Source organism: Mirounga leonina, unplaced genomic scaffold, assembly GCF_011800145.1.
Source record: "Mirounga leonina isolate KUSES-001 unplaced genomic scaffold, KU_Mleo_1.0 Mir_91, whole genome shotgun sequence".
In the NCBI taxonomy this organism is placed as follows: Eukaryota; Metazoa; Chordata; class Mammalia; order Carnivora; family Phocidae; genus Mirounga; species Mirounga leonina.
This window is the reverse complement of record NW_023270839.1, coordinates 43308158-43334234: the sequence shown is the minus strand read 5'-3', so window position 1 is coordinate 43334234 and position 26077 is coordinate 43308158. Positions and strand designations below refer to the sequence as shown.

General features: G+C 48.5%; 1 protein-coding gene across 1 annotated transcript in view; it reads right to left on the bottom strand.

Annotated features, from left to right (window-relative positions):
* PAQR5 (progestin and adipoQ receptor family member 5) overlaps window positions 1-25580 on the bottom strand; it is a 39258-nt gene extending 13678 nt beyond the window's left edge. The window contains exons 1-3 of the mRNA XM_034994211.1: window positions 25297-25580; window positions 6758-6885; window positions 4124-4329 (exon numbers count right to left, since the gene is read on the bottom strand). Of these exons, the coding sequence (XP_034850102.1) occupies window positions 4124-4329; window positions 6758-6885; window positions 25297-25347 (385 nt within the window). The 5' untranslated portion in view covers window positions 25348-25580. The remainder of the gene's footprint in view (window positions 1-4123; window positions 4330-6757; window positions 6886-25296) is intronic.
* Between the last annotated feature and the right edge of the window lie 497 nt (window positions 25581-26077).

Here is a 26077-nt window from a genome sequence, read left to right as displayed (position 1 = left end):
TCAGGGGGCTGGGGGACTGGCCAGCTGAGAGGCAGGTGTAAGAGGCTAGCCTTGATGTTTCACTGTTTTAGGTTTGGGAGTCTGTGACAGGAGGGTTCCCCAAGGGCCCTCGGGAGACCCATCTGCTGCAGCTTTTCTTTGAAAGAACAGGGGCGATCACTGTCCTTTTCAAAGGGGCCACGTGTGTCCGGAGGCCTGGCCCCGAAGGCCTCTCCAGCTACCCTCACCAGGTCTCCTCTGGCCTGTCCGCCCAGGGCCTCAGGGGTCGCCCCTACGCTCACCTGTTATTCCAAAGACACAGAGAAAGCTGGAATCCTAGCTCAAAGCTGAAGCAGGCCTCCACCACACAAGTTCAAGCTCTGCCTCTGACCCCATTTGACAGATGGAGTCTGGTGCAGCCAAGTGGTGTTCCCAGGGTCACACAGGCAGAAAGAGCTGATAATCAGCAGGCTGACTATGGGATTTCAGCTGGGAACCGCCTCCTGGGGGACAGACTCTTCCTCAGCCTGATAGGAGCGGGAGGTTCCCCTCTGGACCAGGATGCATTCGCTCTGTGTATGCTGGCTGGGGCCAAGGTGCACGCCAATCTCCGCGGGCAACACAGGAGCGGGGGAGCCCCAGACCCTGCCCAAAACGGCAGTGAGAAGCCAAATGACTTCTAGTAAGAAATAGACATTTGGTCTTCTCCACTGTTCCTGGCAGAGAGCGCCTAAAACCCCTGAATTTCCTAAGCCACGGGAGCAAGGAAGGTGTCTTTTGTTATGTTAATGAGGTGATTTGGAAAGCAGGGGACTGGAGGGTTGACCTCTGGGAGGGGAAGAGGGGCTGGAGGTTGAATCAATTGCCAGTGGCCAATGACTTCATCAGTCATGACGAATGAAGTCTCCATAAAAACCCAAACAGAGGTTCAGAGAGCTTCCAGGTTGGCGACCACGTGGTGATTCAGGGAGGGGGCGCACTCAGAGGACACTGAACTCCGAGCCCTTCCCCACACCCTGCCCTGTCCATCTCTTCCATCTGGCTGTTCCCGAGTTCTACCCCTTTATAATCAACTGGTAATCCAGTACGTAAAATGTTTCTCTGAGTTCTGGGAGCCAGGGTCATTGGAACCTCCGATGTATAGCCAGTCTGTAACAACCTGGGCTTGCGCCTGGCATCTGAAGGGGGAGATGGTCTTGTGGGACCAAGCCCTTCACCTGTGGGAACAGATGCAGTCCCCAGGACGGTGTCAGAAATGAGCGGAATTGTAGGACCCCCAGCTGCTGTCAGAGAATTGCTTGGGCTGGCGTGGGGGACCGCCTCCCCACCCCCACACGCATTGTACTGATGCTCAGACCCCTTTAGAGGGCTTTCTGGGGAGCAGGAATAGAGGCAGCTTTGGATAGAGACTAAGGAAAGTAAACATCCTCTTGAGGCCATAGGGAGCCATGGAAGTTTTCTGAGTGAGGGACTAAGACGGCCAAAACCGAGTGAAAGTGCACAGGACAGCCTAGAGGGAGAAATAGCTGGAAACCAGGGAGGAAGTAGGCGCAAACACCACCCTCGGGACTGTGGGTTTCCACAGGGTAGAAGTGAGAACAGGAAGGAGAGGTGGCTGTGGACAAAGGGGCAGGGAGTCTGAGGTGGAAGCCAGAGGCCCTCTCCACTGGCCAGACCTTCCTTCCTTGTTCCCAGAACACCCCTGTGTCAGGCACCAGGATACCGGCTGGAAGACCAGACTTGAAGGACCGGTGTCCCATCCTCAGGGAGCCGTTCTGAGGAGCAGAAATGAAGGGCTCACTGATGAGACTGGGGCCCAGAGCTTCAGAGAGGGGGTCCCGGTCTGGGGGCTTGGAGGAAGCCGTGATTGGGGGCCCAGCCTTGAAGGACCTGCAGGGAGGGAAAGGGGAAGATCCGGGGAAGGGCCTATGGGAGGGTACCAGACCCTGAGGAACGCTTACAAATCCAGAAAGCCAGTGACGGGAAGGGAGACAGTTCAGGGTGGCGGCTGACCCCCTGGGCTTTGGTTCGAACCCTGGCTCTGCCATTTACAAGCCATGTGACCCGAGTCACTTCCCGTCCTGGTGCCTCATTATTCTCGCCTATGAGAGACACCATCCCAGGGCACGGATGCCAGGGTTCAGGACATAGCCGTGGTAATGGCCCCCCTCAGATGCTAGGTGCCAGGCACTGCGCACTCCACTTGCAACACTCAATTCATCTTCGTGCCATCCCATGAGGAGGGTACAATGCCGAGTTTGTGGACGGGAGGACTGGGGCCTGGTGAGGTGAAGAACCTCGCCCAGGATTTCAGGGGTGGCGGCGGCTGGGCCACAAGCAAGCACTACATGATGCCGCCCCTCGTGACCTGTCTCAGGTGCCATCTAGGCACTGAGTCTGGGCAGGTGATCAAGGGCTCTGGAAGCCTCTAGACTACGGAGTTCGAACTTCATCTGGGGTAACTGGGAATCCTGAAAGGTCTTAAGTGGGAGGGGAGCCGTGGTCAGAAGGTGTTAGAGAAGCCTGGGGGGGGGGGGGGGGGGGGGGGAGTCGGTGGCAGTCGGGGAGGGCCAGGAGGCGGAGAGGAGGCTGTTGTCAGGGTGCAGGGGGGAGGCGGGAGGGTCTGAGCAAAGGCCATGTTGGGGAGCCATGTGGGGAATATGGGGAAGAGACTCACCTGAACTACCCGACAGGGTGGCAGGGGCATGGGAGGGAGGGGAACCCGAGGGCTCAGATTCTGACTCAAGAGACCAGGTCGGGGTGGAACCACGAGCCAGGTGAAGTACTGCAGGAGCGGGGGCGGATGTGGATAGTCTCGGTCACAGGGCTGGACACGGCGTGGATCTCAGGTTAGTGGTAAGCTAGGATGGGTTTGGGAGAGCCTGGTCCAGAGGTGTTCGGGGATGGTGTGAGGTCACCCTGACGCCGGACCACACGAGAGCAGAGTCCCAAGGCCTGATTCTGAGCTTGCCCACTGCCTGGGGAGCAGAGCAGGGAGCCAGCTGAAGAGAATGAGAACATGCACAGGCAGGAGGAGAAGCGGGAGTGATGTGACAGGGACCAGAGGAAGGGAGGTGGTTTGGAAGCATGGAGAGGCCCCTGCGTCAGAGGCTGGCGAGAGCACCCAGAAGCCATGTGTCCGCAGGCGGGGCCCCAGCAACTGCGGCTTTAGTAAATGGTGGGGGCTGGACACAGAGCACGGAGGAGTGGGAGGTGACACGGTAAAGCCCGTGGGTGTGTGTGTGCACGAGAGCACGTGTGTATGTGCCTCTGTGTGTACATGTGTGTGCACGTGTTCGTGCGTGTGTGACTTGTGAGAGGGAGGGGAGGAAACAGGATGGGGACAGGATCCTCACGGACACCCCCTTGGGCAAGGGAAGACAATGCCTTTGCTTTCACACCTGGAGCAGGAGCAGGAGGGAGAAGAGGCCAGAGCAGGGGAGACTTGGGGACAAATGGCTGCCCACCAGCTGGGGAGAGAAGTGGAGCCAGAAGGAGGGGACCCCATAATTGGGAGGAAAAACACGAGGAAGCTCAAGTATCAACACCCACCCGCGCATGCTTTGGGCTCACCCCTCGGTTCCCATGGCACTTTGAGCACATTGCTAACTTGTCTAAGCCTCTCGACAAGCGGGGTTCATGAGCCCCCTTCTTTGTCAGGCAGGACAGACAGCAGCCCTGACGTGCAGAGCTGGCTCACCCTGGCCTGTGACGGCAGACGGATGAGGTTTCAGAGATCTCGCAAGACGACTGTTAAACCCCGCCGACTACCTAAACTGACAAATAACCACATTAACACAAGTAATAACTTTCCTTTAATGCCTCTCCTCTATCTGCATAGAGGAATTACTGCGTGATGATGTGCAGGGAGGTCCCACTGGTGGCCGGAAGTTGGCCATGGTTGGGGGTCAGCCTACCCCACAGATCGGGGCTTTTGTCCCCACTGAATCAGTTAATATTTGCCAGCACAGCCCTGGACAAGTTTCTTACCAAACATCAGGAACCTGGAGGAGGCATGGCATTCCCATGACTCTTCCGCAAGCCCATCAAAGCCTTCTGGTGAGCCCAGCTCCCGGGGGCAGGGGGGAGGAGGGGGCGCAGCTATCTCAGTCTCAGGGAGAGGAGGACGCAGGGCCCTACGCACCCAGGCTGAAGAGGTTGACGGCCCCGTAGTCCAGGAAGTAGCAGATGTGCCGGGCGTTCTTGGACATGGAGCTGAAGGTGTGTGCACAGCTGGACGCGAGGGGGTACACACAGCTGGTGCCCATGTACACGAACAGAGGCCAGGAGTAGCTGTCATTCTGGATGTCTGTCACATACAAGGCGGTCACAAACCTCCACACGAAGAACCTGGAACACAGCGTGGCCCACTCGACCTCCGTGGCTGGGGGCTCCTCTGCACCCCTCACAGACTATCTGCTGCCCCCCATTCCCCTGGGATAACTGAACCCTGTGTGTTCTCACTTTGGTGAAATACTACGAGTGAGGGAGGGTGAATGGGATCCTTTTACGGTTAGAACTGGGCAGAAGGGGCAAGAGGAGAGCCTTAAGATTTATCTAGTACATTCCTCTCCCCACCTTGCAATGACAGAATCTCTCTTACAGCATCCTGCCTAAGTGATTCTCCAGGCTCAGCTTGCATGCTTCCGGGGATGGGGAGCTCACCACCTCTCAAGGGAGCTCTAAGTGTCGGGAAATTCTTCACTGAGCTGACACCGGTCTCCCTGGGATCTATCTCCATTTGATCAGCCCGAGTTCCCCTCAACGGGACCACAGAAAACTAGCACATCAAATATCTAAGGCAATCAATCCTCATAATGCCTCCTCACCTCTTTGAACCTTACATTAAAGAACCCCGTGGCACTCAACCACTCCTCAAAGGATCCACATGGGGCTGTGTCACCAGCCCTGTGGTTTGTCTTTGTCCCCTTGCAGGAAGGTTCCTCAAACAGAAGCAACCTCCCAGGAGGGGTCTGGAGAGTCTAGAAAACAGGACGATTGTTCTCCCTCCTCTCCATGCTATTCCTCCTCTCACACTACCATTGCCTTTCTGAGTGGCCTGGTCCCATGCTGCGATCTGCTGAGTCTAGCTCTCTGGGTCCACCCCACACAGAGACACAGGACAGCTCTGCACCATATCTGCCTCCTCTATGACCCAGGCAAGGGGGGCCTGCCTGCAGAGCTGCCCACTTCCACAGACCAACCACTGCTAGAAAGCAGGGCCTCTGCCCACGGGCTCTCCCAGGGGAGGAGACTCCAACGCTTTTCCCACAGGAACCCAAGGAGCATCCGTCCATCTTCTGGTTACATTTGCGATCTTTCTCCTCCTGTCCCAGCAAAAACAGAGCTGAAGCTATGTGCTGGTCTCAAAACCTATCCGATCATCTCAAGATGACTCCCTGGCCCCACTTCCTTAGGGGCATCTTACTCCAGGCTCTCCCAACCTCTCCCCACCCTGTGTTGCTCAGTGGTGACCATCTCCCAGGGTCTGGCAGAGCCACAGGCTATATGCAGCGGGGAGCCTCGGCCCAAGTGGCCCAGCTTCGGGACAGCTAGGAAGTCACCCCACAGGGATCTGTGCACAAGTGCCCCGGACCCACAGGCAAGCAGGGAGGGGCCAGTGCTCCTGGCAGGAGCACAAACTGCAAACCCCATAAATCACCTGTGGTTCATCCACACAACGGAACACCATGCAGCCTGAGAGGCCTGGGGGCCAGACGGAGATGGGAGGGAAGAAAGCCAGGGAAGAGAACAGGGGCCAGGGGAAGACACTGTCTCTGTCCCCATCTGCAAGTTGCACTTCATGAGCATTTAGACTTTTTACTTACATTTACTTAGGTTTGCTTAAATTTAAAAGGACACACACACACACACACACAAATAAAGTAAAATGACAAACAGCCCCCCTGAGCAGGATCTGGAGGCCACCCTGAGCAGTCTGCAGGCCCTAGAACTTCCTTCCGGATCTCCCTAATCCACCGCAGGCCTGCTCTCTCTTCTCTGGGGAGGCCTCTGGCACCAGCCTTGCCCTGCACTTTAGCCCTGGATCTGCCCTCTGACTTCTGAGCAAGCACGGCCTTCCTCGAGCCCATCTCTGTGGGCGGCACACCCTGGGGTCCCTCCTATTCCCTTGGCTTCTGGACAATGATCAGAGGGGAGTCCAGAGTCTGGCCTGTGCCAGGACTTGCCGTGCCCTTTCCCTGGGCCACACATGTGTCAGCCAACGGGGGTCTTAGTGGGCCCCTGAGCTCGTGGCTTCTCCATTAAAGTGCCTCCTGGCCAGCATGATCACGGGGCCCCCACAGCTCCCTGCCCGATGCCTTTTCCAATGCTTCCACCAGCACCCCCACCACCACCCCCCACCCGGTAATCCTCACAGCAACCCTGGGCAAGGCACGGACCATCCCTCCCACTTTACAGACGGGAAAACATTAAGCTCAGAGAGATTGACTCCCTCAAGCTCATGACATTTTAACCAGGGCTTCTGGAGGACTCCAAAAACCTCCAAACTGAAGGGGATGAGATCAACCCAGGCCCCCCAGTGCAGGGAAAGACTGGGGAGCTGCCAGGAGCCTCTTGAATCCTACTAGAATCCATATGCTAAAGCTCACCCCAGCTGCCGGCCCCAACATCTCCCAGCTCCATGCTCATGTACCACGGGGGAGTCCCCAAAATCCCAGCGTGGACTCTCAGCCTTCCCAACCCCCCTGGGTTTTAAAGAAGCCCCAGGCCCAGGGCTCCTGAATTGACATGGCCAGTCAAGGGGACTGGAAGGTACCAGAAGGGCAGCAAGTGAGTCCAGATGTTGAGAGTCTCATTGGTCATTTGGAAAAGGCTGAGGATACAGGCAGTGGCGGAGCTCTGCGGGTGTCTGTAGCCGAAGAGGATGCCCTGCTCATGGAACACCTGCAGTGGGGGTAAGAGAAAGGAGCACTGAGGTGAGGCCAGAGGGTGGCAAGAGGGTCTCAGGAGGGACAGCTCTGGTGGTATCTAGTTTTCTCCCAGGCTGCGCACTTGAACTCAAGCCTGGAACACGTGACCCCAAGCCCTTGAGCTGTCAAGCTGCTTCCCTCCCCCACTTCTCTCCTTCCCGTAGGTTCTAAAATCCCATGTCCTTCCAGAAGCCTGTAGCGGCTGGAGGAGGTAACTCAAGACGCCGGCTCCCTTTGGGAATACAGCCAATCTTCGCATTCCCAGACAGACACACTTACTCTTGTCATGAATATTGCCTACGAATCTGGTTTTGCGCCCTCTGCCTGGGGCCTACAGCCCAGTGTCTGGATGCCTTCGTGGTTGGAAGACATATATGCTGTCTGCCTGAGCCAACGTGCCCCAGATGTCAGGAGCCGGTGGGAAGATCTCTGCAGAAGATTCCCCGCCCCCCCAGTGCCAGGATATATTCACCAAAGCGCTTCATAAAGGCTTTTTGATGATGAAGACAGTGATGGCATTAGCCTGGGATGCAGGCGGAGCAGGGCCTGCCACAGCTGGGCCTGCCCGAGCCAGCCCCTCCCCACGCAGCCCACCTGGCACGTCTCTGGGTCACCAGCCCCGAGAAGACAGGTGGACTGGTCAGCTGACCTCTGGGCATCAACCCGCCCAGAAGACTCCATCGGACCCATTAAAAATGTAATTGTGAAAAGGAGGCAAGAGGGACGAACCTCAGCATGTGCTATTAAGTGAAAACAAGTAGAATGCAAATTGTATTCCTGGGCAATTATAAGTATTATAGAAGTTTAAGGACACAAGGCAGGGCAGAGGCTGGGGAGAACACAGGAAAGGGGAGAGTTTGATTCATTGAGGATCCGTAGGAGACTTTGTTTCCCTTTTGTGTTGATTTGAGCCAGGGTTTCTCAGTCTTGACACTGTGGACATTTTTGGCCAGGTAACTGTGTGTTGTGGGGGGCTGTCCTAGGCAACACGTGAGCGCACCCACGGCCTCTCCCTAATGACACCAGTGGCCCACACGGTCCCAAGCTGTGACAACCCAAAACGTCTCCAGTACTGCCAACACCCCTGGGGGCAGTGACCCCACTTAAGGACCACTGATGTAGAGGAATGTTGTCAGAAGCTTTGAAAGGTAAACTAAAAACAAGTAGATTCATCGAGGCAAATAATGACAATGATAACACTAGTAGTCATAATATAAATCGAGTCACAAGAACATTTTACAGTTTTCCCTGTGGTTTTCTGGGACTGAGGGAGAAAGGGAAGACAGAGAATGCCAACCTAGCCACCCATCTCTCCTCTGGGTTACAACTTCTTAGCTTAAGAGAGAATCTCCATTCAAAGGTACATAATAGGGGGCGCCTGGGTGGCTCAGTCAGTTAAGCAACTGACTCTTGCTTTTGGCTCAGGTCATGATCTCAGGGTCATGAGATCGAGCCCCATGTTGGGCTCTGCGCTGGGGATGGAGCCTGCTTGAGATTCTCTCTCCCCCTCTGCCCCTCCACCTCCCCCACCTCTGTCAAATAAATAATCTTAAAAAAAAAAAAAAAAAAGAACACAATGGGTAACATGTACTATGTCTTGAGGTTCTGAATCAAGTGGAGAGACTGAGGGTAAACAGTCAAATCTGGGCCACTGATGTGCCATGTGTCCTTGAGCCAGCCACGACTCTCAGTGCCTCAGTGTCCTCACCTATAAAACCATGAATACGCGCTCTTTCTCTCTCTCTGACAAATAAATTAAAAAAAAAAAAATCTTAAAAAAAAAAAGGGACGCCTGGGTGGCTCAGTCATTAAGCATCTGCCTTCAGCTCAGGTCATGATCCCAGGGTCCTGGGATCAAGCCCTGCATCAGACTCCCTGCTCAGTGGGAAGCCTGCTTCTCCTCTCCCACTCCCCCTGCTTGTGCTCCCTCTCTCGCTATGTCTCTCTCTGTGAAATAAATAGATAAAATCTTTAAAAAATAAATAAAACAAATAATGATAATTCATTAAAAAAAAGCATCTATGTTTTGTTTCACATTTTATTGTAATAAAATACAGAGAGAAACTATATTTAACATAGCTTATTAAAACATATTCACGGGGCGCCTGGGTGGCTCAGTCGTTAAGCGTCTGCCTTCGGCTCAGGTCATGGTCCCAGGGTCCTGGGATCGAGCCCCGAATCGGGCTCCCTGCTCAGCGGGAAGCCTGCTTCTCCCTCTCCCACTCCCCCTGCTTGTGTGCACACTCTATCTGATAAATAAATAAAATTAAATTAAAAATCTTAAAAAAAGCCATGAACACATTCTCTTCTTAGTTCAGTTCTGGGTTCAACTGGTCAACCAGGGGGAGGGGGACCCATGAAGCTGGTTCATGGTCCAGTGAAAAAATACTATTTAAATTAGGTTTGGGTCTTAGCTGATTAAAGCAATTTGTTCCAGTTTTTGATTCACGGTTCAATCCTGCTGACGTCTCTGGTTTACAGCAGACAGGCCTCTGTCCCCGGCAGCAGGAATCCTGGCTACCAGCTGCCCACCCCACCAGGGCCGCTGACAGGGTGGCAGACAGGCCCATGGCCTTCAGCCTTCAATGCATGTGAGGAGGGTAGCATGTGCTTGGTGGACATGCGAAGGCCCTGCGGCAGAAATTGGGGGTCTAGCATTCCATCTCACATTTCAGTCTTCCCTTTATAAAGAAAAATAATTTATTAAGGCATTGGCCTCTTATTAAAATGTAAAGACTCCAGAACAGAGCCACTGTTGTTGATGATTCATGCCTTCACATGAATGAGTTTAGCAGATCCTGTGTAGAAGGAGATCTCATGACCAGGCGGCCTGCAGAGCGCTGGCACATGGGGGGTGGTAGCACACAGGGAGGGGGGCTGCAGGACAGCTTGGACACGGGGCCCACAGGTGGGTAGTGGATGGGCGGGAGCCAGAGGGGGAGACCACCTACATTTTGCTGGTGGTGACGCAGGGTGTGACTACCGTTCTTCCCTCTTTGGATCCTGCATTTGGGGAAGCAAAAGAAGGTGCCAACACAGTCAAGAGCCCGAGGGGAACAGAAGGGCTGGGAAATTCACAAGCTGGACAACTTGACCGCACTCAAGAATCTTGCCCCATATCTCCGGAGGCTACTTGACCACCAACGCCAGGACTGGGCCTATATTAAAAGAATCTCCTCTGACCTGCTATCCTGACCCCAGACACGGATGGGAAGCCCACCCACTAACCGTGCCGTAAAGACAGGATTTAAAGCAGCCCTTCCAAAAAGAAAAGGACAGATAGATAAAGAATGGACAAAACAAAGAGAGTCCTTCAGTCCCAGAAGAGCCTGTTCTGACCTGCTCCTTCCCTCCTCAACTTGAACCTCAGTTTATTAGGCCAAAATGCTCGATGAGCTCTTGTTCTGAGTCCCTCTGAGCAGGGGAAAGGAGAGGCATTCCCTCCATCTTCCCGCTCTGGCCTTGCCAAAGCGCTTTGCATAGAGTAGATCTCAAAAGAAGACATGCTACGTAATTCTAAACAACAAATGAAACATTTGAAAACAATTTTGTATTCATACCCAGTCTCAACCCCCAAAGGCAAATTGCAATCATTGCCTTTAGTACTCCGTAGCTGGGTCTCATTCCTAAGCAGCCCCAGGTTAGCAGGTGCTGGCTAATTTGCACATTGGAATTGATTTGTAGGAATCCACCTCGCATCCCTGGTTGCAGGCTAGGCAGTTTAATATGAAATGAAATCAAATTGTGTGCAGCCTATTATTTAGAAGTGAGAACGCCCAGGTTCTCGGGGTGGAAGGCCACAGCAGCAGGTCTTCCTTTTAGTGCCTGCCAAGGCTTGGCTTCCAGGAAAGACGCTGTGCACCCGCCAGCTGATGCCTGAAATTCCACTGCGACCACTTCAAACCCTTGGTTTTTCTAGCCATTAATCACCTGGGGAAAATCATCGCACGTTCTGGCTCACGGTAAATAGGAGCAGATTCTGACAGCAGGCCGAGGGGCGAGGCAGAGTGGGGGGGGTCAGGTGCTGTCAGGGAGGCAATCTGCATTTCCCACCCAAATCTCAAGGAGTCCTCATGACCTTGTGAGGGACAGCCTTTCATTGTCCCCATTTCACAGAAAAGGAACCTGAGGCCCAGGGAGGTTAAGACATTTTCCAAGCTCCCAGAAGCGGCAGGGGGGGGGGGGGGGGGGGGGGGGCAAAACTGAAAGCTGCATGCACACCTCAGACTTCATTTCTTTGGCCTCTTATGCTATCATGGGCCTCTCAGAAGGGCTCTGGAGGAGAGGAAGCGCTCATCTCTTGACCTGTGGTGTGATTTTGGACTGTCGGGTACTTCTCTGAGCCTCAGTTTCTTCTTCAAAGTGTGTCACAGACTGAATTGTGTCCCCCACAAAATTCAAGACCCTCACACCCCCCACCCCCGTACCTCAGAATGTGACTGTCTTTGGGAGACAGGATCTTTAAAGAGGGGATGAAGTTACAATGAGGCTGTTGGGGTGGATCCCGGTCCCATCTGACTGGCATCCCTTAGAAGCAGGGGTGACACCAGGGGCGGGCGTGCACAGAGGAACGGCCACGTGAGGGGCAGCATGGAGGCCGTGTCTGCAAGCCAAGGAGAGAGGCCTCCAGAGAACCAACCCTCGCCCGCACCTTGATATTGGACTTCCAGCCTCCAGAACTGTGAGAAGTAAATTTCTGTTTATCCAGTCAGTCTGTGGCACTCAATGATGGCACCCTGAGCTGGCTGGTTGGGTGACAATTTCTCTAAATCGGTGCCTCACAAACGTTCTTCCACAGGTGTCAGCAGATGGCCCGGGGATCTTGCTGCAACTCGGTGGGGCTAGGGGAGCATCTGCCACTCCTCACAAGCTCCCAGGGCATGCAGGACGGGCCCATCCCGTCCCTCAGCATCCAGCAGTCACCTCCCTGCCCAGAATCCAATTCATTGCCAAATACGAGGTTCCCTTTAGGTAAGAGGGACAAGATGCACCTAAAGACACGGGCACGAAAAGCCAAAGCAGGAGAGAGAGACAAGGGAGGAGTCTGGTGAGGTGTTTGCAGGCAGAAGGCATGGAGGTAACGGAGAAGGCAAAGGGCAGGCCGCGAGCTGATGCACCGATTACAACCTGCCATTTAGGGAGTGCCTACAGTGTCCTTGGCACCGGGTTGGACACAAAGCCACTGTCTTATGCAGGACAGACCACGCTTAGCCCTGGCAAGAGGGAGCATTTAGGATCTCAACTAAAATACCATAAAACCGCTTGTACATAACTCACATGCAATTACTAGAACTACAAATAGGCTGAAGTAGGGCGCCTGGGTGGCTCAGTCAGTTAGGCGACTGCTTTCGGCTCAGGTCATGATCCTGGAGTCCCGGGATCGAGTCCCGCATCGGGCTCCCTGCTCGGCGGGGAGTCTGCTTCTCCCTCTGACCCTCCCCCATCTCATGTGCTCTCTCTCTCTCATTCTCTCTCTCTCAAATAAATAAATAAAATCTTTTAAAAAATAAATAAATAAATAAAAAATAAATAGGCTGAAGTAATAGCCAACCATTGTCGGTATTAAGCAATGACAGATGAATGTCGTTGAGAACTTTGGTGTCGTGTTTTTAAAAAATTAAGCATCGGATGTTCAGTCAAGAAGAAGGATGCTTTTGTACATATGCCCCAATATTTACAGAAAATGAAGCTAAATTTCTTCTGGCTGAACATAAAAGATGGATAAAAAGTAATTAACCAAATTACATCTCACTATCTAAGATGGAGGATCCAAAGGATATTAGTAATTTAATAGACAATAAAGTGACAAAAAAACACATAAAATGTCTTAAAAAATTAGTATTGCTCAATTCAGGTGTGGTGTACCAGGGGGAAAAGTCCCACCTACAGAAGAAGCAAGGAAGTTGAAACAATGGCACATTCCATCGGTTTTCCCTTTGTTGTAAAAATGCAGTCTTCAAGAACTAGGAAAACAATTTTCAATTGTAGGTGCTGATTTAAAAATCTGCCATGGACTAGGCTGTGGTAACAGTGTAACATGATTGGAAAGTCTGCAGCAGGCAGGATTACGGCCCCCCAAAGCTGTCCACACCCTCATCCCAGAAACTGTGACCATGTAAGGTTAACGTGGTAAAGGAGAATGAAGGTCACAGATGGAATTAAGGCAGCTGATCAGCTAACCTTAATACAGGGAGATGATCGGGATTATCCAGGTGAGCCTGGTATAATCCCAGGGTCCTTAAAAGCGGAAGGAGGGGGGCAGAAGAAGAGGGGCAGAGGGAGATGAGGCCATAGAAGAATGGACAGAGATGCCACACTGTTGGCTCTGAAGTCAGGCAGGGGCTGGGAGCCGATGACACAGGTGGCCTCGAGAAGCTGGAACAGGCAAGAAAATAGATTCTCCCCTCGAGCCTCCACCAACACCTTGATTTTAGCCTAATGAGACCCATGCTTTAAAGCCACCAAGTCTGTAGTAATTTGTTCTGGCAACAATACAAAGTCAGAATTTGACCAAACATCCAAAAGCAATCTGAGAGCTAGAAATAAATGGCAATACATGGTCTCAGTTTCTTACTGGGAGGACTGATGACTTCCTTATGGAAAATTCAAAGATGGTGTGTAACATTCTCTGAATCTTCTCCAATATGGGACTTTTTTTTTTTTAAGATTTTATTTATCTGAGAGTGTGAGAGAGAGAGCATGCGAGCATGAGCAGGGGAAGAGGCAGGCAGAGGGAGATGCAAACTCCCTGCTGAGCAAAGAGACTGATGTGGGGCTCGATCCCGGGACCCCGGGATCATGACCTGAGCCAAAGGCAGAAGCTTAACCCCCTGAGCCACCCAGGCGTTCCCAATATGGGACATCTTGCTGAAACATGTATCAAACTTGACCATAAACCTCTGATTCACACCATGGGAATGCCAAATAAATGCCATTACACTCTTAGATTTCATCTAGACAAGATGCAAGATGATGGAAAGAAATCAGTGAAACAGAGGGTCCTCAAATACAGAGCAAACCCCATCTTGGGGAGGAAATGACATTAATTTTGAGTCTGAGCACTTCACACGTATTCATTATGGGATGTTGTTAGCAAAAGCTTACAAAAATATCGAGGTTTGGCTATTTCACTTTTAAAGGGATTCAAAGTACACATTTATTATCTTAGATACATACAGGATTTTTCTAAACCAAAGAAGCCACATGTGAAATATGTAACAAAAATGACGTTTGAAGAAAACAAAACTTAAAAAAAGGAACAAAATCATCTCTGAACTATGGAAGAGAAGATTCACATACAAATAATCCTGAAATTAACTCTCATACAGATTACTTTTCTGAGCATTATAGATTATAGTACAATTTTCACTAAGCAAAACATTGCTCTATCAGTTTTCTTGATGGTATCTTTTTTCTTGAAAAAAGAAAAATCAAATTTAAGTACTTTATGGATCTAGGTATTGTGTTAAGAGAGAGTAAAAACAACCATATAGAAGATTGTAATGTATATAATTAAAATATGATATAATTTTTCTTCTTAATTGTAATTATCATATACAACTTCACTGTGTTTGAACTTGATAAAATTTATAGTTCATTTCTGATTCTAAATATGGCTTTAAGAATATTTTCCAATAATTCCAGTTGCTCTACCTTTAGCAAAACTGAGCAGAAACTTACCAGAAGTTTCTCCCAAATGAAATTAATAAAAAAAATTTCAAAAAACTAAGACTCAGGGACTCAAGAATAGTGGTCTAATTTGGAATTACTGTTAGCAGAATACAAATTATGTGATAATGTTGATTACAGCAGTATAACCTATAATTTTGCTGAAATAAAGACAAAAAATAAATTTAATGGAATAAACATGTAGTAACTTATAAATTATGTACGTTTTTATTTTATTATGCATCCAAACATCACTAATCCATCAATATAACATACAGATATGTGCAACAATCATTAAATTTAGTTATCTTTGCTATTTTGCTGACTTCCGCTATATAAAAATTAGAGCTTTACATATACTCTTTTGTGATTATGAAGGGATATTTGTCAAGGGAGAACAGAACCATTCTATAGAACTCTTTGCTAGCTCCATACATAACTTCTACACATTCTGTGGTCTCCACGGTTCTCCTGATTCAGACCCAGCTCATGTTAGGAGAAGTCCCTGTTTCACTGGATCATCATGAGAGGACTGCACGGTCAAGACTGTCAACCCCATTTTACAGATAAGGAAACTGAAGCTCCATGGGAGACGTTTCCAAGGCCATAATTAATAGCAGAACCAAGATGTAACCGCTAGTCTGTTGGCTTGCAAAAGCCCATCACGCTTCACTGCATCTACCCAAGTGAAACGAGCGATTGCTATAGTGGATGGGAATGCTAAGTGTGAGCAGAGTTCTCAGAAGGGAAAGATCACCGGGACCCTCTACCCATGATGGAGGAAGAACCAGAAAGAATGGCTGGGGGCCTTCTGGCTTGGGAAGAATGATGGACCACTAGATGTCACGAAAGATCCTTCTAACTAAAACAATGAAAATGCTGGATGAACTCTGCATCGTCTGTTGGATAAATGTATCAGCAAGATGACAACAAAAGTAAGGAAGTCACAAAGCCCCCTAACAAAGGGCAACTGGGAGCCCCATGTGGGAAGCTGCCTTCAACATCAGAGTTTCTGCTGCTAGGCTCTGCAAATAAAAGATGAACCCTAAAGCCCACCAAAGGCAGACCTTGCCATTAAGGCTAGGACTATAAAGGTGAGAGAATGTGAAATAAATCCAACCAGGCAGAAGGAGACAATAAGGAAAATTGTCTCTCTGAAACAATCTCTCCCCAGAATTCAGAACCATCAGCTAGGTTTCATATGGCCTTCTGATCCAAACCCACACTACTTCTATGGTCCAAGAAATCTCCAGTAGTAAAATTAAAGTGGTTACAAATAAATAGAGGTCAAAGTTTTGTGGCTCCCTCAGGTAAGTAACAAAAGCAAATGCAAATCCTTTCTGGAGGATTTCTGCTTTAACACAACAAGCATGCCCACGCCTGCAAACACCACCAGGCCTCAGAAACAGCAAAAACCATAGGTGGCAGAAAGAAAGCTCGAGGAATAGATGCTGAAATATAAAATCAGTATGTTCAATATGTTTAAAGAAATAGCTTAAAAATATTAATGAAAATAGACTTAAGAAGAATCTAATATAACTTGGAAGTTCAACATTGAAATAAAAAGTCATTGAAGGGATAAATAGCAGACTATATCTCACTGAAGAGAAAATTAGTGAACTGAAAGCAGATTCAAAGAAAGCAGTTCAGAGAGATTAAGAGGTAGATATGAAAAACCAACGGCGCCTGGATGGCTCAGTTGGTTAAGCATCTGCCTTCGGCTCAAGTCATGATCCCCGGGTCCTGGGATCGAGCTTCGCGTCGGGTTCCTTGCTCAGCGGAGAGCTTGCTCTTCCCTCTCCCTCTACCCCTGCCTGCCACCCATGTTTGCTCACTCTCTCTCTCTCATAAATAAAATCTTAAAAAAAAAGAAAGAAAAACCAAATTAGAGAATATTTCTCCAGAAAGAGAAAAATACAATGGTTTTGTTGTGATATTTGAAGACAAACTTGTACTTCTAGGAGTTTTTGAACATTGCCAGTCCTCAGATCCAAGAAGTTCGGTGTGGCAGGGACAGCTGGGGTTCACCAAATATCCCATTTGCTTTCCTATGTTTCTCAGCCTTTTCTGCAGTTAGGTTGGGGCCATGTGACTATTTCTACTTAATGTGACATCTAGGTCAGGTCAGTTAAAGCAGGGTGTCTTCTTGTAGTAGATATCATGATGTATCAGCAGGGAACACTGCCCTCCTTCAGAACTGAGCCACCCACCCCTCTATGGGAACTTCTTTTGGCAAAGCCCGCTACACTGACCACGTTATACTCCCTGCCCAGCGGCAGCACATACATCCCCTGATGGTGGATATGAAGTCCTGGCTTCCTCTTCTCATTTGGGACAAGTCTGAAGGACAAACCCCATTCTAGAACATTCTGTGTGATCAGCTGAGGCCTTGCCCTTCCTGCCTAGTATAATTTTTCATGTTATAATGCTGGAGTAGCCACCAAGCTAATAAATATAGAGCATGTTTCTAGATATTAACTATAAAACAAGTGGAGGAGAAAATCAAATGTTAAAAGGCAAAAAGAAATAAGGATGTAAAACTCAATCCAAAGAAAACAAGAAAGGAAAGGACAACGCAACAGAGAAAATAACAAACAGAAACCACATAAGATGATCAAAATAAATGTAAATATATCAATCATCTTTATAAATATAAACAGACTAAACTGTCCAGTTAAATGACAAATACTGTCAAACTAGATAAAACCCAACTGTGTGCCATTTACACGAGACACAGTTAAAATATAAGGACAGGGAGGCATTAAAAGACAAGGGAAGGAAAGAACTAAACCAGAAAAAATAACAAAAACAATAAAGTTGAAGTTGCTACATGACTGTGAGACAGATTCTAAGATAGAAAGCATTACTACTTAGCAAAAGAATCACTACAAAATATTAAGAAATTTACTGCACTAGGAAGACATTACATAAATTCGGATGTACCTAAAAAACACAGGCTCAAAATATATAAAGCAAAAACTGACTTATGCACAAGGAGTAATTCACAAATCTGCCATCATGGTGGAAGATTTTAACATATCTCAGTGCTGGATAGATCAAGCAGAATAAAATTAGTAATAATAGAAAAATTTTTGATCTTACAGGACACATATGCAATACTGCCCCCAACAACTGAAGATTATACATTATTTTCGGGCACACTTAGAAGATTTATGAAAACTGATCATGTGCTAAACCATAAAGCTAGTCTGAACAAATTTCAAGGATGGGAATTATACAGAGGACACTCTCAGTCTGCAATCAATTAATTTAAATCAACAACAAAACTCCAGACTTTGGGGGAATTAAAAAAAAATACACACACACTTCTAAGCAATTGTAAGTTACATAAGAAACCAAAATGGAAATTAGAAATGAATTCAAAAAGCACATGTGGTCTGCAGTTAAAGCAGTACTCGAGGGAAATATATGTACTCAGTTGCTTACATTAGAAGGCAGAGTATGATTAACTTAAGAAGTTAGAGAAGTGGGGCGCCTGGGTGGCTCAGTTGGTTAAGCAACTGCCTTCGGCTCAGGTCATGATCCTGGAGTCCCGGGATCGAGTCCCGCATCGGGCTCCCTGCTTGGCAGGGAGTCTGCTTCGTCCTCTGACCCTCCCGACCCTCCCCCCTCTCATGCTCTCTCTCTCTCAGTCTCTCTCTCTCAAATAAATAAATAAAATCTTAAAAAAAAAATGTGTGGGGCTGTGTACAGAGAAAGACAGATCAATTAGAAGGCAGTATAGAAAACTGTTACGGGGGGCGCCTGGGTGGCTCAGTTGGTTAAGCGACTGCCTTCGGCTCAGGTCATGATCCTGGAGTCCTGGGATCGAGTCCCGCATCCGGCTCCCTGCCCACCAGGGGGTCTGCTTCTCCCTCTGCCCTCTTCCCTCTCGTGCTCTCTGTCTCTCATTCTCTCTCTCTCAAAAAAAAAAAAAAAAAAGAAGTTAGAGAAGAAACAGCAAAAGGAATCCAAAGCAGAAAGAAAATAATAAAAAATAACAGACACTAGAGATATAAAATACATAACAGAGAGGCTCCACTGAGCCACAAATCCACCTCTTTTCAAATATTTAAAAAAAAAGACAAACCGGCAAGATTAATTAAGAGGAGAAAAAAGCAAAACCACATGATTATGTCAAGAGACACAGAAAAAGCATTTCACAAGATCTAATACTCTTTCATGACACAAAGACACTTGGCAAAATAGGAATAAAACTTCTTCAACCCAGAGGCACCTGGGTGGCTCAGTCCATTAAGCCTCAGACTCTTGGTTTCGGCTCAGGTCATGATCTCAGTGTGTGAGGTCAAGCCCCGTGTGCAGCACCCCCCACCTCCCCCTTGGAGCCCTGCCTTGAGCCTCTCTTTGAGCCCCATGATGGGCTCTGCGCTCAGCGAGGAGTCTGCCTGTGGTCTGCTTGAGATTTTCTATCTTTCCCTTTCCCTCCCCCTTTTTCCCTCTGCCCCTCTCCCCGCTCTCTCTCTTTCTCTCTCTCAATAAATTAATAAAATCTTAAAAGAAAAAATTTTTTAAACTTCTTCAACCCAGTAAAGGCCACCTATGAGAAACTCACAGCTAACATACCTAGTGTTGGAAAATGGAATGCTTTCCCCCTAAGATCAGGAACAAGATAAGGATGTCTGCTCTCGCCACTTCTATGCCATATCAGAGGGAGGTTCCAGCTAGGTCAACTGGACAAGGAAAAGAAAGAAAAGGCATCTAGATAGGAAAGCAAGATGCAAAACTATATTTTCAGGTGATATAATCTTACATATAGGAAATCCTAAAGGATCCACTAAAAAACTATTAGAACTAATAAATGAGTTCAGCAAGGCTGCAGAATGTAGGATCAATATACCCAAAATTAGTTTTATTTTTATATACTAGCAATGAACAATCTGAAAATGAATTTAAGGGAATAATTCCATGTACAGCAATATCAAAAACAACACAATGCTTAGGAATAAATTTCACAAACTCTTTTAATGGTATGAGACCTGTGCACTGAAAACTACAAAATATCACTGAAAGAAATTAAAGACCTAAATAAATACAAAGCCATCCCACGTTCATGGATTAAAAGACTTACTATTGTTAAGATGGTAATGCTCCCCAAATTGATCAACAGATTCAATGCAATCCCTAAAATAAATCCCAGCTGCATTTCTGTTCATTTATTTTGCAGAAATTGACATGCTGATCCTTAAATTCATATGGAAATGCAAGAGATCCTGAACAGTCAAACAATCTGGAAAAGGAAAAACGAAGTTGAAAGATCCACACTTCGGGGCACCTGGGTGGCTCAGATGGTTAAGCGCCTGCCTTCGGCTCAGGTCATGATCCCAGGGTCCTGGGATCGAGTCCCGCATCGGGCTCCCTGCTCCTTGGGAGCCTGCTTCTCCCTCTGTTTCTCTCTCTCTCTCTCTCTCTCTGTCTCTCATGAATAAATAAATAAAATTAAAAAAAAAAAAAGACAAATGACTCAATTTAAAAATGAGGAAAAGTCTTGAACAGGTATTTCTCCAAAGAAGATATATGAACAGACAATTAGCACAAGAAAAGATGCTCAACCTCACTAATCGTTAGGGAAATACAAATCAAAACTACATCCTACACAGTGGGATGGCTACTATTAAAAAAAAAAAAAAAAAGAACCCAAACAAAACCAGAAAACATGTGTTGACAAGGATGTTGAGAAACTGGAACCCTTGTGAACTGTTGATGGGAACTTAAAATGGCACAGCCACTGTGGAAAACAGTATGGTGGTTCCTCAAAAAATTACAAATAGAATTACCAAATGATCCAGCAATTCCACTTTTGGTTATATACCCAAAAGAACTGAAAGCAAGATCTCAAAGAAGTATCTGTACACCTATGTTCATAGTAGCATTATTCACAATAGCTAAAACATAGAAGTAATCCAGTATCTATTGATGAGGGAATGAATAAGCAAAATCTGGTAGATACATACAAGAATATTATCCAGCCATAAAAATGAAGGAAATTCTGACATATACAACATGGATGAACCTTTGAGGACATTACGGTAAGTGAAATTAATAAGCCAGTCACAAAAAGACAAACACTGTATGATTCCATTTATAGAAGGTACTAGAATAGTCAAAATCATAAAGACAGAAAGTAGAAGGATGGTTTTCAGAAGCTAAGGGGAGGGGGAAATGGGGAGTTATTGTTTAATGGGTATAGAGTTTCAGTTTTACAAGATAAAAAGAATTATGGAGATATATGATGGTGCTTGCTGTACAACAATGTGAATACATTTAATACCATTGAACCGTGCACTTAAAATTGGGTAAGATGGTAAATTTTATTGAAATGTATTTTACTACAATAAAAAAAATAGTTCAGCACAGAGTTACCACATGATCCAACATTCCGCTCCTAGGCATGTACTTAAGAGAACTGAAAACATGTTCATACAAAAACGTGTACTCAAATGTTCATGGCAGCATTATTTGTAGCAGCCAAAAAAATGGAAAGTCAAGGGTCCATCAACTAATGAATGAACAAACAAACAGCGGTACATCCATACAATGGAATATTATGCAGCCACAAAACAAATGAAGTACTAACACATGGTACAGCATGAATGAACCTTGAAAACATTTATGCTCAGTGAAAGAAGGCATTTGCAAAAGGCCACCTATTATACAATCGCGTTTATACGAATTACGGAGAAGAGGCAAATCCAGAGACAGAAAGTAAATCAGTGGTTGCCATGGCAAGTAGGAAATGACTGCTAATGGGTACAGAGTTTCTTTCTAGGGTAATGAAACTGTTCTAAAATTGACCATGGTGAGAGTTTGTGCAACAGACTTTGTGTATGTCACCATACTAAAACCCCCGGGGCTGTGTATTTTAAAGGATGAATTTTATAGTATGTGAATTATATCTCAACAAAGCTGTTATAAAAAAAAAAAAAACTTCCCACACAGAAAATTCAGCTGCAAGATGAGTCATTCCATCCACCACTCCACAGGCTGCCATACATGTAGATTAGCAGGTAACGGTGCTCCCCTGGGTGGGAGGGGCACAAGGTGGTGGCCTTGCGGGACAATCGTGCAGGTACATTCTACGACCCACTCAGGAACACAGAAATCTAATATTATACGAAGTTTTCCATAGAACAAATAGGCAAGGCTCTCCAACTCGTTGTGGTTGGCACAATCATAACCCAAATCTAGACAATGGCAGTATCTGAAGGAAACATTACAAGTCAACTCATTAGAATTAAGGCTCCTAAACAGGAGCAAGTGGGTGGCTCAGTCAGTTAAGCATCTGCCTTTGGCTCAGGTCATGATCTCAGGGTCCGGGGATCAAGCCCCTGGGATCAAGCCCCGCACGGGTTCCTTGCTCAGCAGGGCTCCTTGCTCAGCAGGGAGACTAATTCTCCCTCTCCCTCTGCCCCTCCCCCTGCTTGTGCTCTCTCTCTCTCTCAAGTAAAAAAAAAAGTTCCTAAACAAAACACTAGCTGATTCCAGCAATAGATTAAAAAGATATTACATCATGACCAAGTTTTATTTAAATGCAAGGTTAACTTGACATTACTAAATTGGTCAGTGTAATTCACCACATTAATAACTTAAACAAATCATACACGACCATCTCAAAAAATGCACTGATAGGGAAAAAAAGGGTTCTGTAAAATTCATTCTTATTTAAAGGGAAAAAATTCTAGAAAACAAGGGGTAGAAAGGAATATCCTTGACTCGATAAAGGTTATTTACATACACACACACAGACACACATAGAGCTACATTATTTTAATGATGAAATGTTGAAAGCATTCTTTTTTTTTTTTAAGATTTTATTTATTTATTTGACAGAGACATAGCAAGAGAGGGAACACAAGCAGGGGGAGTGGGAGAGGAAGAAGCAGGCTTCCCATTGAGAAGGGAGCCTGATGCGGGGCTCCATCCCAGGACCCTGGAACCATGACCTGAGCCAAAGGCAGGAGCTTAACGACTGAGCCACCCAGGCGCCCCTGAAAGCATTCCTTTTCATTAAAATCAAGAACAATATGAAGAGGCCTGCAATCATGCTTCATATTGTATTTTTTTTAAAGATCTTATTCATGAGAGAGAGAGAGCACATGTGAGCAAGAGCATAAGCAGGGGAGAGGGGCAGAGGGAGAGGGAGTCTGCCTTGGGGCTCGATCCCAGAACCCCAAGGTCATGACCAAGCCAAAGGCAGACGCTTAACCAACTGAGCCACCCAGGTACCCATTCATATTGTATTTTAATAAGCTCCTGATGATTCTGATGGCGGGGATCCAGGCACCCACTTTGAGAAACCCTGAGCTGGAGAAACCATTTGCCTACTGAGTTGGCTCCTGGGTCCTCAGGGCCCAAGCCCTCCTACCCAACACCACACCATCTGGCTATGCTACCGTTCTTTCATAATAATCCCACTGTTCTATTTCATTTTTCTTGGATCCTCACAATAGCCCTGTGAGACTAAATTAACAGGTATTATCTCCACTTTACAGATCAGGAAACTGAGGCTCAGAGAGGGTGGGGAAGTGGCCCAGTCCACACAGCTCATTAATATGCTAAAGGAGAGGCTATCCAGGGCCCCTGTATGAAGACCTGATGATGGAAATGGCAGCCGACATTACTGACTCGACCCCATGTGCCAGGCACTTCACATGGGCCATCTCATAACCGTAACCCCAGGAAGCAGATATTCCCATCACCCCATTTTACAGGTGCAGAAACTGAGGTAGGGAGATTAAGTATCTTGCCCAAGGTCACTCCACAGACTGGGTATCAGAACCCAAGAAGCCCACCGAAAATAAGCTTAGCATTTGTAGGAGGTCTATTCTAAATATTCATGCAAATTACGTATGCATTTTTCTCCTCAATATATTTGCACCTGTTTTAACAACAAACGTTTCCGTCCCCCTCCCCCAGCAAATCTTCAAATAAAAGTACCCTCCAGGCAGGCAGAGCCACTGTTCGCTCCACGGCTGCAGAAACCTTGAGCATGGGGCCCCAAAGCCCGGTAGTGGATGTAGGCACCCAAGGAAGGTTTCGAAGCAAAAAACAGTGGATGTGAGGTGCGATGTTGGTTTTCCGCCTCTGACTAGCACCATTTTACTAAAAAGGATACTGTCACCTCCCACCTCTATGAAAACCTGGACACAGGAGACACGTTCCTCTTTAGCACTCCAGGGTTTTCTGGTCCTCGTCTTCAGGATCCCCACACTTCAGAAGCCCACAAAGTAGCCATTGAGACCTTCACTTCCCCTTCACGTCTTTCCTGGGCACATGCTCTGAATGCGACCTTGCCCAAAACACCCAGGGAGACATCTCAGCAGCACCCATGACCCCTCTCCCAAGAGTCCCCACGCCTGCTCGCTGCTTCCCTGTCCCCAGGCCTTTGTCCACGCCAGGCCTTCCACCTGTTCTGGTCGGCCCACCTCCCACCTCCTACCCACCCTCAAGCCATCTTAAAGATCTCCCTGAGCCCTTCCTCCCCCATGATGGAAGTGACCGATCCCTCCTCTGGGTCTTTCAGGACATACCCTAGCCCACTTTGCAACAGAAGCACGCGTCCACATTTTAAAATCCTTAGGGGCAGGATTTGTATGGGATTATTCCGGAGTGACACCTTGCACGTGGCAGGGCGTCAAGAAAAATTTTGTGAGTGGATGAATCAAAGAATCACCCCGTGCTCCCACTAATCGCAGCCACTAGTGGTCTGTGGGTAGAAGCCAGCGGAGAACTGCACCAGGAGGAGGTACGGCCCTGGGAGCACACAGGAGGCGTCCTGCGAGGCCAGCCTCATTTTAATTTGTCTGTCACCTGCCGTGTCCCTCGCCTCTTCCACCAGACTGCTCTGCCCCGTGTCCCATCACCCCCCAGTGCCACCTAGCTGCATCCACCCAGCTGCACAGGCTTTTGGGACAGAGCCTGGCAGGTTGCCCGCTCCTCATCTCTGCGCGGGGCTGAGCGCGCCCAGGACTTAGGCCTCTGAGGGAAGTTGGAAGTGCCTGGCAGTCAGCAGCGTGGAAGGGTCTCCCTTCAGTCTGTGACATCCTCCAGATGACACGTCCCACCCTGGCTCGTCTTCAGTCAAAAAGGAAGGGAATGTGACGTGGCAACAAGAGTGTGCAAGAAGTGGTGTTTGCCCCGCCGGGGAAGGGGGTGCGCCAGCAGAGGGGCCTCACCTCAGGCCGCTTACAAATGCGGATTGTCAAGGCCTGCCAGGTGTCTCGGGGTGGCCGCCTGTGAGCTCCCGGGCCCAGGAGTCCACGATGGGGCCAGGCCTGAGGCCCACAAGACACCCTCCTCCTCGCCCCAAGCCACACGGGGCCCGAGCCTCCTGCAAGTGATACGGACAAGGGCAAAGCCACACACCCGAGGCGGCCTGGCCCCTGGCCTGCTTTCCAGCACCCCAGGGAGGGGCCCAAAGGAAACGTCTACCCAGCCGGATGCCACTGGCTACATGTCTTCAGCTCGAATGTGGAGTCTCAACAAAGACTTGGCTTCGGGATAAAATACAGATGTCACAGGGAAGGGTTACGACGTCAACAGTCTCAGGATCCCTCCCATGTCCAGGTTCAGTGTAGGTGGGGGAGACGGGGGTGCTGGCTGAAGCAAAGCCAGCACCCCCCCACCCCGCCCCAGGGCAGAGGCCACACGGCGCCCTCATCACTGCCCGGAACTCAACCACCGGACCCACAGCACATACCTGGGGCATCTGGTCGATGCTAAACAGCCGGGGCAGCTTCAGGCTCAGCATCTTGAAGCTGGGTTGGGGGGGAAGGCCAGGGGTGGAGAGCAGCTCCCCGTCACCGGCTCAGAGTCCTGACAATGCTCGGGGTGTCTGCGGCCAGTCGGTACCCGGGCTTCTTCCCTGAAAGAGGGCGGCGTGAAGAAATCCAGTCAGCCTCAGCCCAACTCCAGCTGGATCAAGACTGTCAGATTGTTTAACCACGGAACAAACACTTGCTTGTGATGGCAAAATAATCAGGCTTCCTTAAAAACAGCAACAGAACGATCAGAGTGCTGAGTCATTTATTCCAAGAGTGCTGGAGGGGGGTCATTCACTCATGATATGGGTGATCATAAAGCTGGAGAGCCGGAAGGGCCGCGGAGACCACTGGGTCCCCTCACGCCGGACAGCAGGGCCAGAAGGGCGGAGTGACTTCTCTAAGGTTGTGCGGCTAGGGGAGAGCAGGAGTGGCTGGCTCTCGGCTGCATCGTGGGCAGACCGTGTGATCCCAAGTCTGTGTCCACTCAGTGGGCAGAGGAGGACAAGGGCCATGCCTCAGATCACCCAAAGAAAAGCAGCTCTTCCAGAAGGCCGACGGGGGCATTGTTGCCCTGAGACACACACACGAACCAGACAAGCAAATCCGAGGCACTTGTTGGAGACACAGCAACTCCAAGTAACAAGGTTGTTTAAATGCAGGATTAAGACTGCTTAACAGCTGTGAGTAATGTGAGCTAGAGGGACCCGAAGCCCTCAG